The 16,076-nt window shown below is 33.3% G+C and overlaps 1 protein-coding gene across 1 annotated transcript in view; it reads right to left on the bottom strand.

Annotated features, from left to right (window-relative positions):
* The window catches only part of LOC140451315 (uncharacterized), a 97,160-nt gene that overhangs the window by 56,445 nt on the left and 24,639 nt on the right, over positions 1 to 16,076 (bottom strand). The window contains exon 9 of the mRNA XM_072545063.1: positions 6,729 to 6,875. Within this exon, the coding sequence (XP_072401164.1) occupies positions 6,729 to 6,875 (147 nt within the window). The remainder of the gene's footprint in view (positions 1 to 6,728; positions 6,876 to 16,076) is intronic.

Genomic DNA, 16,076 nt, shown 5'->3' with positions numbered 1-16,076 from the left:
CTCCTGTAGCTATTTTTTTCCTCTTGCCAGCAACACTATATCATCCGCAAATGCCAAAACTTGGTGTCTTTTATGATATAGGAGTCCTTCTCTATTGATTTTCGCTTCTCGCATTATTTTTTCTAGGCATAAATTGAAGAGTAATGATGACAAAGGATCGCCCTGCCTTAATCCTTCGTTTACTATAAATTTGTCCGATACATGATTGTTTACTTTGACTCTGTTTTCTGTATTCTCTAAAGTAAGATGTATCATGTTACGCAACTTTCTGCTAACTTCCAGTTCCTCAAGGGTCTCTTTTAATTCCTTCCTTTTTATTCTATCGTATGCTTGCTGGAAGTCGATGAATAGCGCTATCGTTGGTAAGTTGTGTTCATAGCTTTCTGCTTGTAATTCTCTGATTTTGAATACTTGGTCCGTTGTACTTCTCCCTCGTCTAAATCCGCACTGATATTCGCCTATTATATTTTCAACTTCTTTTTCTAGCTTATCTTTTATGGATTTTGATAGGATTTTATATACGGTATTTAGTAACGCTACTCCTCTGTAATTACTGCATTCTGTTTTGTCTCCTTTTTTGTGTAATGGGCAAATAATGGCTTCCTTCTAATCTTCTGGTATTCGTTCTTTTATCCATATATCCTTTATGATCTTGTATATCCAATTATTTAGCAGTTTTCCACCATATTTCATCATCTCTGCTGTTATGTTATCGCTTCCAGGGGATTTGTTGTTTTTCAGATTTTTTATGATTTCCTCGATTTGTTCTTTGCTGGGTGAATTATCTTCTATGTCTTCTAAGTGTTCGATTCTTGCTTCTGCTTCCATACATTCTCTTTGGTTTGACTTATTATTGCCATTTAGTAATTCATCAAAATACTCTTTCCATCTTTCGGCTATTTCTGCTTCCCCGCTTATATTATTACCTGCTTTGTTTTTAACGAATATGGGTTTTTGTTGGCTTTTAATATGGGCTTTTTTTTTCATTTCTAGCACCTTGATATAGGTTTTTTATTTTTTTGTTTCTGTAATTCTCTTCTATTTCTTTTAGCTTATTTTCTATGTGTTTTCTCTTCTTTTCTCTCAGCACCCTCTTTACTTTTTGTCTTTGCTCCCTATATCTATTCTTTATCTCTGTTGTTTCTTTCGTGATCAGTTTCATCCTTAATGATTTTCTTAGTTCTATTTCTTTTTGGCACTCTATGTCGAACCAGTCTTTCCTCTTTTTATTCTCTTGTTTATTACATTCTTTTGCTGCTTTGTTCATTATTTGCTTTATGTTTTCCCATTTGTTCTCAGTTTGCTCTTCTATTTGTATCTTTTTTAGTTCTCTTTCCATTGTTTCCTCGTATATTTCTTGCTCTTTCTTTGTTGCTAATCGAATTGGGTTATGTATACATTTCTTTTTTTTTTATTTTGTTTTTGTTTTCTGGTATCAGTTGCTTAATTTTGATGCCCACCATGTAATGATCTGAGTCGGCGTCTGGTCCTCTGTATGTTCTTATCTTCTTTATACATTGCTGTTCTTTTTTTTTTTTCGATGAGCACGTGGTCTATTTGGTTTTTAGTCTTTCTATCTGGCGATATCCATGTTTCCTTGTGTATTTCTTTTCTTTCGAAATATGTGCTCATTATGATCATATTTTTTTCTCTTGCAAAATCTATCAGGAATTGTCCGTTCTCATTAGTTTCATTGTGTTTACTATATTTTCCTATTGTCGGTCTAAATACTTCTTCCTTCCCTATTTTGGCATTTGCGTCGCCTAGAATAATTTTCATATCATATCTGGGTATATTTTCGATTGTTCTGTTTAATTCATTGTAGAAACATTCTTTGACAGCATTATCTTTTTCTTCTGAAGGCGCGTGAATATTTATGAGGGTGATTTTTTGGTATTTTCCCTTGAACCTGATACTACGTTGAATAATAATTATAAACTATTAAAACTGCTTGTCATAGTGTGCTCGTCTCGTGGACCAACCAAATTTCATTGGTGATAGAGCAACCAGTGAGTTTTGTAAGTAAAAGCTCAATGCAAAGTGCGAGTTCTGCATTTAACTATAACTTTCTCAACAGTATTTAGCTGCTAAAGCATAGATATAGAATGAAATTTGCCAAATTCTGATTTTATCATTCGATTCCAATTTAAAATTTAAAAAAAACTAAAATAAAAAAATAATTTCTTAGATTTTGACGATTAACGAGTTTTGGAAATAATGGCGTCAGATAGTAATACCGCGCTATAATATGTATTCACTTCTGTCGGTACTCTTTAAGTGCCACGCTCTGTTTTTCGTTTTAAAATCTATCTTACCAACTATAGTCGGTTCGCTATATTTACGCGGGTTTCGGATTAACAAAATTATGCTAATGACTCATTGATAACCAGTTGCAGTAAACGACTTCCCAGAAAATTAGGTAAAAACTGCATTAATGGTCATATTTTAAAATACATTAAAATAACATTAGGGTAGGTATAAATTTGTTACAATATTGCAGTTGAATTGATTCTTCGCCAGTGTTGACATTGTATGTTTGGTGGAAATATTTAAAAATGCCTAGACGTGTGTTAGATGTAGATAGTCTAATTTGTAGTATACATAAATACTTTATGGATGAAAAAGAAAATGGCGGTCCTTTAAAATCCTTTAAAATTAGTGAAACCGAACTAAGAGGAGTATTACAAAATCGCAATAATGAATGGCCGAAAGAAGATCACCGAAAAACTCGCCTATCATTGAAAACGAAAGATATTCCAGATGGAAAAAAATTTGAAATTCGTGATATCATTTATCGAATGCGAGCCAACAAGTAACATGTGACCTTAAATACAATTCTCTCGGAATTAAAAGCTGGAAAATTTGACGAAATTGGCAGAACAAGTCTATGGCAAGTGATATATAATTTGGGTTTCAAATTTCAAAAGGAGGATAACAGAAAAGCCCTTTGTGAAAGAAGTTCTGTTGTGCATAAAAGAATTAACTTTCTAAGAAAATATTCTAAATTAAAAGAAGAAAGGGCAAATTTTATATATTTAGACGAAACATGGATATTTTTTAGGGGTGCAACCAAGAGCATATGGCAAGATGATAACGTCAAGTCTATCAAACATACTGATGGAGAAGGAAAGCGACACATAATTTTACATGCAGGAGGAAAATCGAGTTTTATAGAAGGTGCTGATTTAATATTTTCATCTAAATCAAAATCAAGTGACTATCACGATAATATGAACACAGAAATGTTTGTAAAATGGTTACATGAAAAACTTCTCCCAGGTTTAAGTGAGCCCAGCGTAATTATTTTAGACAATGCACCTTACCATTCTGAAGTAATCAACAAAAGTCCAACGAATTCTTGGACTGTTAATAAAATTAAAGAATGGTTGACAAAGGAACATATACCATTTACACAACATATTTTAAAATCAGAATTATTACGCTTGGCAAATATCCACGCAAAACCAAAAACCTTTGTTGTGGATCAGATTATTGAAAGTTACGGTCATCAAGTTTTAAGTCTGCCACCGTATCATTGCCAGTTTAATCTCATCGAATATATATGGGGAATAGCAAAACAATATTATGACAACCATATTGGGCCTAACGGTTATAGCGACGACGCAGTTCGGGAAACTTGGCGAAAGGCATTTTCAATTTTAACTCCAGAAGTGTGGTGCAACTGTATATTCAAGTGCGAGAAACTAATAGAAGATTGGTGGACTCGTGAAAATAAAATAAACGAAATAAGTCCAATCATAATAACAATTAATGGTGATGACAGTGATGATGATGACAATTATGATATTTTTGATGATAATGACTGATTTTCATTTTTGTTGGCAAGTTAAATTTTTTTATTTTTCATTAGAAATTCTCTCCATGGAACAAATATACATAGACCATATTTTCTGTGTGAAGTGTAATTTCTGTGTGAAGTGTAATATAAAATTAATATTAGGTTTATATTAGCCACATTAGACTCCATTAATGAAGTAATTCTCCTTATTATACTGTCAATTATATAAAAGATTTTCCATTACTATTTAATTAAAAAAAGTTTTGGATTATTTTTCATTTCATTTGACCAGTTGATATTTCCCCAAAGAGCAAGTAATTAAAACTGGGTACTTACAATAAAATGTTTAATCCGAAACCCGCGTAAATATAGCGAACCGACTTTACTTACATTTAAAATATTAGAGGATAATCACCTTGTGTGTTGTTTCGTTTCCTTGTTTTTAAAATTAAGGGAAAAATAACAGTAGACAATGCTCTGAAGTTTCGCCTGTTTTATTTATTTGATTGTATTATTTTGATGGGAAATTTAAACCCTCGTCAAGTAACCTGATCAGTTTTATAATTAATTAAGCCTTCTGGTCCGAAAGATTTTCCTATCTACCGTTTATTTATTTTTTAATATTAACATTTTTTACTCAAATATTCGTATTAATTAATTAAATATTAATATATTTTTTTGTTGTTTTTCGCAGTAGATTTACACTTGTTTTATTGTCCTTCACTTAATAGTCACTTGGTACTGTCAGTTAGTATTTAGTCTTTGCAACAACTCCCGAAATTTTCGGGATTATCGTTGGCGAAAAAACAATAACAACTAAATATTTATAACTAAAATTTTAGATACTCTTTTTATTGGTTGTCTAGTTATTTGTAATTGTGTATTAGCTAAGCGAATAAATACCATGTATTTTGTTTTAGAATAATGAATTTTAGTCCCATCTCTCGTTCCACCTTGATAATGGACTTCAAAGAGACATTGCAATCCATTTAAGTTATCGATAAATATAACTGTGCCAACTGGGTATCTGATGTTATTATATCTGCCGAGATCTTATCAGGACCAACATATTTCCTGTTGTTTATCAACTATATAGCACGCAGTATTTCTATATATATTACAGGATCCAACTTGTAAATATGATACATTTTGGAGACGGCTATCGCCGTATTCCCGTTCTCCTCCACCAACCCTCCCGGTCTAAGGCATGCTCCTCCTACAAACCTCTCGATTCCATCGCTCTTCTAATTTTTTCATTCCATGAGCGTCGAGGTCTACCCCTTTTTCTTCTTCCAGGGGGCTTTCATCTATGAAGTTTTTGGGACCAACGTTCGTCAGGCAATCTCAATAGGTGTCCAAACCATTTTAAACCTCTTCTTTCTATTCTGTCAATGACCGTTTCTGTAGCATTCATGCTATTTCTTAAAGATTCGTTGGTCTTCCTTTCCAGCCTTAATGTTCTAGCACTTCTTCTTAAATAATCCATTTCAATTACAAACAATCTTCTCTTCAGAACTGTATTAATGGTCCATACTTCAGAGCCATACCAAAGAACTGATTCAACCATGGTTTGTCATATTCTTTTTTTGTTCCTTTTGCCAATGTTGCGATCCCACCATAAGGAGTTCAAACATTTTATAATTTTACGTCCCTGATTAATTCGGTGTTTAATTTCAGTTTCTCTCAAGCCGTTCTTATCAATAAGTACACCTAAATATTTGAATTTTTCAACTTGTTTGTCAAAGTGTTTTCTACACTTCAACCGTTGCATCTGAATTGATAACTAAATATTCTGTTTTCTTCTGGTCATCCGTAAAGTTCAAGGAGAATAGTACGTCATTTCCTATGGGGATTCCCATTCCCTGGCAGTGGTGTTTCCAATTTTGGAGGGCTGCCTTAATATATAAATTAAACAGTAAGGGTGACATACTGCATCCTTGTCTTAGTCCTTTAGTTACATTTATTGGTTCTGATAGTCTATTTCTGATTTTTAGGTAAGTAGTCTTATCCCTGTATACTTCTGTGATTATTCCTAAAAGTTATGGACTAATGCCGAGTTGTTGTAAAGCAGTATTTCTACCTTTAGTATTTCTGGTCCTTCTTATTCTTCTTATTACGCCGTCTCCTTTTGATGGTTGGCGATCCAAATGGCAATTGTAGCTTTAGATGAGCTGTGAAACCATCTCTGCAGGTCTTTCAGCTACGAGCTCTGGCGACTTCCTTCTGAAATTTTGCCCAATACTTTACCTTCTAATATGATTCGGACTAAATTATATCTTACATCTCTTAACACATGACATAAGTGTTGTATTTTCCTCTCTTTGATTATGCTTCGTAATTATTTTTGTATATTCATGCTCCGAAGTACCTCATCCGTTTGTATACATACATTTCAAAGGCACCTACTCTTTGTTTCTGTTTCAGAGCCCATTGTCCGAAACAAGTCCGTCAGGAAATTCTCCGATAGTAGTCTAAAAGCTTGCAGCAGTTTTTGGGGAGCTATATCTTTCTCTAGTGCAATAGTGTAAATTATATTTGTTGGAGTCACCTAACTCTTCACGAAAAGACAAATAAAAATAATTAGTTTGACTGACACTAAGAGTTGTTTCAAATTTCGATTTTTTCCCGAATTATATTTCGAGCTGGTTTAAAGATTGTCTGTATAATATAATTGATATTTGTTTTTAGTCCTTTTCCTGATTTCATTCAGTTGATTTGTATTTGTTTATCATTTGTCAAATACTTATTCTAGAATTTGTAATATTCCGTACGTAGTAACTAAGATCAATCACTTTGGTAAAAAATTAGTGCAAAAATCAACAAAAGCTATTGTTAAAGTAAAGATTAGACACTTCTTTTTGGATCACTTAAAATAAAACAAGGATAAACCAAAATAAATTTTATTTACAATATCTAAAGCATGTATTTAGTGTAGCTCTCGAATTGCTTTTAGAAAAGATTTGTAGAATTTTTTGTAACTTCTTCCCATTAAGTAGTCCGAGTGAGCAAACGGGAAGACGTACTTTGACGTTTTCACTCCATTTTTCTTCAGCTCTTGAAACAGGGTATCGACGTCCTGGAAAACCAAAAGTAGTGTAAAAATAAGTATTTGTATTCCAATACTAGGAATGACTTTAAAAATCTTACAATTGACACGCCCACGTAGCTTAAACTCTTTCTCTACGAAGGCTTTCTCTGTCTACACGCTGCATTGACGTTATTCCTGGTCTTGACGAATGGTATTCTAATAACGAACCCCGAGGAAATTAGACGAAAAGGTAAGATGATAAAGCTTCCACAAGTATTAAAAATGCTGTGGAAATCATTGGACCTGAGTTTAAAAAGATGTTAAGAACATACAAGAAACAAGTGAAATAAAAAGAGAATTGTTAAATCGCACAATTAATGAAATACTTCAAAGATATTAGTATTATTTTAAAGAAAAATGTATGTATAAATTTGTCATTAGCAATTGTAGAAGTTGATGCGAAAAATGTTTAAAATAAAGAAATAAACTGTTTGCTAAAATGATTTTAATGCAAAACAATGTTTGTGTAGCCTGTTTTCGAATCATATTAAGCCAAGGAGAAAAGCCGCATTAGGCGTTGAATTATGCTCCTATATTATTCAAGGTACATTTGCAGTTTTTATAATGTTTATAATAACTGCTAATTTAATTAACGAACTATTACAATTATTACAAAGTAAACATTTAACTTCAATAATTAATTGTTTTCCGTTTTTTGCGGGTCAAGGCTGTGTGCACTTCTATCTACTGCACTATAATATTATGATACAGGGAGTAATATTTGTATTTCAATGTTAATAATAGTTGAGGTTTTTCGGATATTAGTACGTGTCTATAAGTGCTTATACGAATTCTAGTTTCACGTCAGTAGTGCCATTCTCGAGATAAAGTTTGGAACTAACTAGTGTTTGGAAGCTATTTTCTTGTGACATCTGAATGCGATTACTACTTTTAATGGGAATAAGCCACAATTTAAGTTTAATATAAGCTTATTTTTGACGTTTCTATTTCCACTTCGGAAATCGTTCTTAACCCATGAAGGACTGGAGTTGCCATATGGCAACACTGGTATTGACGTACGAATCTTATTATTTTGAGGTTATGTTAGTTTGTTTTGTTTCCAAGAACGTGCCGGTCTGCAGAAAATAAGTGATTTGAAGATATACACCTAACAAAAACTTAATTCGTTGGTGTTTGTGAGATTTTATAGTCACCGTTTTTGATAGTTGTAAAAATGGATATAAGATTTGTGTAAGTAGCTCAATTTGTCAATTACTTCTGAATAACTATTACATCTAAGTGGCTAAAGTAACAATTATGCTCTAATAGAAAGGTCATTTTCCCTCTGTGAATATTTGACAACCCTTGAAAAAAAGCGATCTTTTACAATATTTTGTTTTTAATCATCGCGTTGCCATATGGCAACGCTAGTATCTACAGGCATCTTGTTTTTTCAGGCGGGGTTTCTCTCTACAAGAAGCTTTGAACATGGTTTACGAAGATGACGTCAACGTTAGAAATATTTATGTTCAGCCCCCAAATATTGGAGACCTCACTGATGAAGATTCTGGCGAGGAGGATAGGGGAGGATTCATCGACAATCTGTCTAGAAAACAGCTGGAAGCAAATGTTGAGGTGCAAATGTATGGCGAAGAAGCAGACAAGGAGGATGACGACATCGAAGAAGATGCAGTTCAAGCGATGGATATTTCCCAGGAAAGCAACGGAAGTTTCATCCCACAAACTACCTCTCAAGTGAAGAAAATTGAATACGAGTCCCTAAATTGGATAACGGGTGATTTGGTCGACAATGCCGCTAGTTTCCCAGAATATAGCTACGAACCATTCAATACGTTGACACCTGTCGAGATGTTCGAATTATTTTTCGACGAGGATATAATTAGTTACATTCTCAACCAATGCACGAGTTATGCACTACAGAAGAACTTTCCCGATCCCAAATTTCCGCAGGAGAAATGAGGTGTTTCTTTGCCATTTTGATTCTATCGGGGTATAATTGGCTCCCGGGAAAAAAATTTTACTGGGATACGAAAGGCGATATGGGTAATGCAATGGTCATGAACGCTATGCGAAGAGATCGGTTTCTTACAATTTGGCGTTTTTTCCACCTTGCAAATAATGAAGCCATCGATGAAAGGGACAAATATTACAAGATCAGACCCTTAGCTGACTATTTACAGAAAAAATATAAAGAATATTACGTCCCTGAAGGCGAATTAAATTACGACGAATCTATGGTGAAATACTTTGGACGCCACTCATGTAAACAGTTCATAAAAGGAAAGCCGATTCGTTTCGGATACAAAGTTTGGTGCATTAACACTAAAAGTGGGTATCTTGTAAGCTTCAACATGTACCAAGGAACCGATCCCAAAGCAAATAATCATTATTATAAAGTTTTTGAAGCATGTGCGGCTCCATTCGTCACAATGCTCGATGAACTGCCCAATGATAAATCAAGATTACCCTACAAATTTTTCTGCGACAATTTATTTACGAGCCTCCACCTTTTGAAACATATAAAGGATCGTGGCTATAGCCTTACCGGAACAATACGGGAAAATCGCATTCCCAAAAACTGCCCTATAGAATCGAAAGCTAATATGCAGAAACGCAAAAGGGGTGATGTAGAGTCGATTCTCGAGAGGGAAACTGGTATTATAGTTGTAAGATGGTTGGATAACAGCGTCGTAAGTGTAGCGTCAACATGTTATGGGGTGGAACCACAATCGCTCGTGAAAAGATATTCACAAGCTGAAAAGAAAATCATCCAGGTTCAAAGTCCATGCCTGATTGGTAAATATATTAATGCAATGGGGGGCACCGAATTAATGGACGAAAATATAAACCGCTTTAGAATAGGAATGAGGGCAAAAAAATGGTACTGGAGCTTGATTACCTGGATGCTAGATGCGACTATACAAAATGCGTGGGTACTACATAAAAAATCCGGCAACAAGTTGACAAAGTTAGAGTTTAGGCGTGAAATTGTGCAAGCCTATCTGACCAAATACGGAGTGCCTGCAAAACAAGGTGGCCGACCGTCTAGTTCACTCTCAAGTCGTTCCTTTCATAGAGTATCTGATGATATTAGATACGATGGAGTTGGGCATTTACTGGAACCAGTACCAAATAAAAAGAAAATTAGGTGTGCAGGTGAAGAATGCAGGTCGATCATGAGAACAAGATGCGCCAAATGTGAAGTAGGTTTGTGCACAAAGTGTAATGTTAAATTTTATACACAGCTATAGAAAGTTTTTTGCCGATTATCTTTCAATTTCATAGAATATTTTTTACTTTTATTTCATTCGGTTAATGTAGCCATAGGAACCTAGCGTTGCCATTTGGCAACAGGCAATATTTTTAGGTTTTAATAGGTATATTTAATAATTATTTTTGTCTTTTTCTAAGTAAGTTTTGTCCATTCATAAGAGTTATTTGTATTATTTATGTAAAATAAAGATTTTCGAAAACTTCGTCCTTCATGGGTTAAAATACAAAACATTCATAAATTAAACCAATTTTGTTTTTTTTTAATTGCTGAAAAGTTTTTCTAATAATTTAATTTTATCTGACCCATTAATATTGACAATTCAGACATGCATTACACATTTTAAAGTAGAAGACTTTAAAATGATATTGCCAATATTGCTTCCTGGGACAACTTTATCGTAAGGCCGGCTTCACACGGATCCAACGTTGGCGCCAACGTTGGAGCCAAAGTTGGGTCAACTGTGTTCCAACGTTCGGTGAGGCATTCACATATTAGGTTGAGTATTGGGGCGAATCAGTCTGTTCCCTCTAGAGCTATAGAGATATAAGGAAGTACATATTTTAAAAGTTACTTGACCACACGACGCCGACGGTGTTCTATTAGGACACAATGATCTATATTTCAAAATTAAAACCACATATTTTTGTAAAATATTTAAGTAAGTACATCTTTTTTGGGTGCCTGAAAGATACTGAAAAAACCAGATATGTATATTATTTATTTACGTAAGAAATAGCCTTTAGAGCATAATCCAAGTTCTAATAGACCACCGTCGTGTATCGGTGTGTTAATCCGAAACAACTCAACAAAGGTGGCTCAGGTGGCCAAAGATCGATTTTTACATGTTGTAAATTTGTTTTTTAATGCGGTCATGGAATGGAAATTTTCTTCAAAGTAATTTATGTAAGTAAAATGGCAGCACAGGCATTTAAAAAAAAAGAAGACGAGGACTACTTTTATAAAATGTGATTTGTCATTGGTCTATGTTCTTTTGCTTTGCTAGATTTAATCCAGTAAAATAAGGCAAAAAAGGGGGAAAACCTCGGAATGAAAGATAATAAGCTGAAAATTTGCATACGTCTTTATTTTGACGGTATAAAACTTACCTCAAAAGTCTCATATAATCACGTGTCCGCGACTTAAGATATTAAAGGTCAAAGGTCACGAAAATGAGTTTTCTGCAAATATCTCGTTTCCCTTACACTTAATGACATTTAAGGTGGTAAGAAAAATTGTAGAATGGAAAATTCTCTTCAATTTTTGTCTCAAGTACTTTTATGTACCTTCAACCCTTCTTAAGATAGAGCGCAAAGAGTGGGGGACCGCTTACCTGTGTATACGGTAACGCGAAGTCAGCCAGTAGGATTCAATAAATAATAAGTTATATAGTTAATTATTCACTTAAAATATTATTAATATTATTAAATTTTTATTATTAGGTATTAATTATAAAATATATATTTTTATATAATATTTATTTTATTTTTAACAAACATACAATATTAAATAAAATACTTTTCGTCCATATTACTACGAATATTATATCTCGAAATACAAATCTCTTGTACGGCGGTTGCTGTTTCTGCGAAGCTGTAGCAGATGCTCCTTTGTTATATATGACCTAACCGGTTTTTTTTAATATGACTTTCTACACACCGTGGCGAATGAGTTTGGGACTTCTATGTATATACGCACAATAGCGGTGGAGGGATATTTCACTTGATGATGGGAATGGTAGGCTAGAGCTATTTCTTTGCGTTAGTATTTCTTTACCGAAAAAAATTTATTTTATCGTTCAGTTGAAAACGACATCTTAGCATCGACAGACGTATAATTTTGAGTGAATAATTTTAATTGCAATGACTGATTTGTGTTTTATTTGTAACAAGTTAATATCAGAAGGTATCTCTGTGAGTGTTGTGCGTGGCTTACAAACATTAAAAACTGCAAGTATTGAAAGAAATGACGGTCATATAAATTATTTAAATACTTTGACTTCTGTGATGGTGCATGTTGAGTGTCGAAAAGTGTATATAAGTAAACATTCAATGACGTGCGACGTGCAGAAGACGACGTGCAGAAGACATTATTTTTACACGCGTTTAGTGGATGTGATACGACTTCTGCGATTTATAGGAAAGGTAAAATATCGTTTATTAAAATGTTCGAAAAAAATCACCATTTACATCAGTCACCTCAACTATTTCAACAAAAAAACTACTCTGTACAAGAATTATTTGAAAATGGAGTACGTATTTTCTTAGCAGCGTATAATGCTCCAACATCAGAAGACGATATAGACTTTTTTCGATACACCCAGTTCAACAAATCAACAAGACTCAACAAACCAGTGCAGTTATCAAGTCTTCCACCTTCAAGTGCAGCAGCTCGTCAGCATATCATTTGTGTCTATTATCAGACCCAAATTTGGTTGGGAAATGATTTAGAACCCCAAGAATTCGGCTGGGTAATGCAAAATTAATTTCTGGAACCAATAACAACATTATTACCGCCAGCACCAGAAGAACTGCTGAATACAATATTTTGCAATTGCAAGAAAGGTTGTGGTTCTAATTGCGGATGCAGGAAATCAGGATTGCAATGTACTTTAATTTGTGGGTAGTGTAATGGACAATCATGTCTAAACGCTTCATCAACTTCAGATGATTTCAATGAAGAAAGTGAATATGCACCTGATATTCTTGAATATTTTTATTCTGATACTTTAATAAACGAGAATGATGATGATGAATCCGATATTGAGCAGTCAGAGGAAGAAGAAGAAGAAGAAGAAGAAGAAGACGATGAAGAAGAAAATTAATACAAAAATATTAACCATACATAATAAAAGAATATATATTATATTTGTAACTTTAATAAATCGATTATTGGATTAATAAATAAATACATAATTTAAAAAAAATAATAAATATGATTTTTTCAGTATTTAATTAAATATAAAAATGATTATTGTTGAATTCTGCACTTGATCTTAATTTATCGTATATACAGCTGTTAAAAATATCATTAAAGTTCATTTGAAATATTTCATTTAATATTGTATGTTTGTTAAAAATAAAATAAATATTATATAAAAAATATATATTTTATAATTAATATCTATAAATATAGTTTATTAAATAATAAATAATAAAAATTTAATGATAATAATAATATTTTAAGTGAATAATTAACTATATAACTTATTATGTATTGATTCCTACTGGCTGACTTGGCGTTACCGTATACAGGTAACGGTCCCCCACTCTTTGCGCTCTATCTTAAGAAGGGTTGAAGGAACATAAAAGTACTTCAGACAAAAATTGAAGAGAATTTTCCATTCTACAATTTTTCTTACCACCTTAAATGTCATAAAGTGTAAGGGAAACGAGATATTTGCAGAAAACTAATTTTCGTGACCTTTGACCTTAAATATCTTAAGTCGCGGACACGTGATTATATGAGACTTTTGAGGTAAGTTTTATACCATCAAAATAAAGACGTATGCAAATTTTCAGCTTATTATCTTTCATTCCGAGGTTGCATCCTTATTTTACCGGACTAATTGTGCAAAATTAGATACCTAATTTAATGCAGGATGCGAAAATTACGCGCCAACAACTAAATTATGCGCAAATCGCATAATTCGACGCCGATTGGAACACTGCTGTAGCGCCAGTGTGTGGTTGGCATTCACAGCAATACCAGTATCGGCGCCAATCCCTTTGATGTGTACGCAAAAATTACAGCCCACGGAAAACTCACAACGTTTGAGCAAATTATAAACCATTTATAGCATTTGTGGTGCCTGCCTAAGATAGTTACCTTATTCATACACCACTGATAAACAAAAAGGAAATAAAAACAATCTAAAAAGAGGACACTATTCTTGGAATACCCAATCATAAAAAGAAAACAACTACAAACCGATTATTGAAAGCAACGAATCGTCTACTGTAAACACCAATGTACAATGTCCCGCATAGGTGTTGATATGAAAGCCGATGGTCTTTTAAAATTCTTGGGTGAGACGGTACTCGATATTACTTTTAAGGAATTGCGTGGAATGGTTTAGAACTGACAAATACTCCACATATAAGGTATCTTTCCCTTTCGACAAAATTGACGAATTCTATAGATCTAATATTTGGCCCAAAGAAGCTGCCGTTAGGAGATTTAGAAATTTTCAGCACATAAAGAAGACGGAGGAAAAAACCTAGCAGCTTCTACAAACTTTTATCACAATAAATTAATTCTACAAGGTACGGTAAGCATGTTTCATGTTAATTGGCAGTGTAGTTCAAATAAAGTCGATATGATCAAGGCTTTTCTTGCGGATAAAATGTATACGGATATGTTTTTCGTAGCACTGGGAAAGTGAAGAAAATTTAAAATTAATCAGCATCTCCGGCTTTTCATTAGCTAATTTTTTTGTAGGGTAAAAAGGAAACAAGGTGGAGTTGCAATTTATGTAAAAGAAAATCTTATGTATTCTTCTCTTAATCTAAATGAATATAATGTAGAGCAAAGTTCAGAGTTGTGTGCAATATATGTACCTTCAATCAAAACTCATATTTTAACTGTATACAGATTGGGTAAGGGTGACTTTGACTTGTTTTTGGTGAATTTTGAGAATGTCATAACGTCCTTGCTTAGTAAAGCAGACAAACTGATCATACTTGGTGATTTTAATATAAATTTTAAAATTAAATCTGACCCTTGTTTTGATATTCAAATCTATTAACATCTTTTGGTCTAAAAGTAACTATAAACGATTATATCACATCTCAGTTCAGTAGTTGCATCGACAACATGCCAAATTTTTCTGAAAATATCTACAGAGTGGGCGTATTTCAACCTCGTTTTTCTGACCATCGAGCTCAATTTTTATTTATTGACTCTGAGCATAAAGTTGTTGACCCGTTGTTAATCAAACATTTCAACGGTTTATTACTTCTTCTGGTTTAGAGAAGCTTAAACGTGCGCTAGCTAGTACAAATATCGACTTTTTCTATGATATTAATAATGATCCTGATTTTTTGACAGTTTTTCTCACGAAAACTTATTACAACTAAATATTAAAGCATTTTCCACTACAAAAAGTACGACAAAATGATCAGAAAACACCCGTGCAATTGTTTAATAATGAAAAAAAAGAGGTTAGTCTTTGTATGTGGGTATATTTTATTTTATAAAAACCCTTAAAAGGGCAACATTAAAAGCACGAACGTTTTCGGAACAACTGTTCCATCATCAGGTTAAAATACAGGTTACCTTGCCTGAGCCACCAAAATATTTGGGTAAAAACCCTTTAAAATGTAATGTGTTACCAAAGATTGTACATGATGTTGATAATATTATATGATGTTTAATATTTTAATTAGATTTTACTTCAGGTAACATACACCCATGCTTAAGTGAGTTCCAGTGTCCGGAGAGTAAACCTCTTCAAACGGACTTCAGTTGCCAGCCATCTTCCTTTAAGCAAGTCCTTTTTTCGTCCCGTTGTGGAAGAAGAGGTCTCTCAAATAATAAAGTCTCTTAGTAATTCTAATTATAGGGACGTTCGCGAAATTAATAGCAAAATTTTAAAAGAAACTTACCAAATAGGTTTAACACTTTTCTCTTATCTTATTAATTTAATTCTATCAACTTGAGTATTTCCAGAAGCACTAAAATACTCAAAAGTACTACCTTTCTACAAAAAAGGTGATTCCTCAAAAACTGACAATTACAGACCCATAAGCATTGTTTCTACCTTTGGGAAAGTGATTGAAAAGGTTATCAAATAACAACTTTATTCCTTTATTCCGCCATAATAACAGCCGAAAATGAGGATGACCTACAAAGATTAATTAAAGAATTCGAAGATACGGCGCTCATATACAACATGGAGATCTCTCAACAGAGAAAACTAAAACGATAGTGCTTTCAGCGGAACCGACACGATGTAA

Source organism: Diabrotica undecimpunctata, chromosome 9, assembly GCF_040954645.1.
Source record: "Diabrotica undecimpunctata isolate CICGRU chromosome 9, icDiaUnde3, whole genome shotgun sequence".
Classification (NCBI taxonomy): Eukaryota; Metazoa; Arthropoda; class Insecta; order Coleoptera; family Chrysomelidae; genus Diabrotica; species Diabrotica undecimpunctata.
The sequence above is the reverse complement of the archived record's forward strand: the minus strand, read 5'-3'. Positions and strand labels throughout refer to the sequence as shown.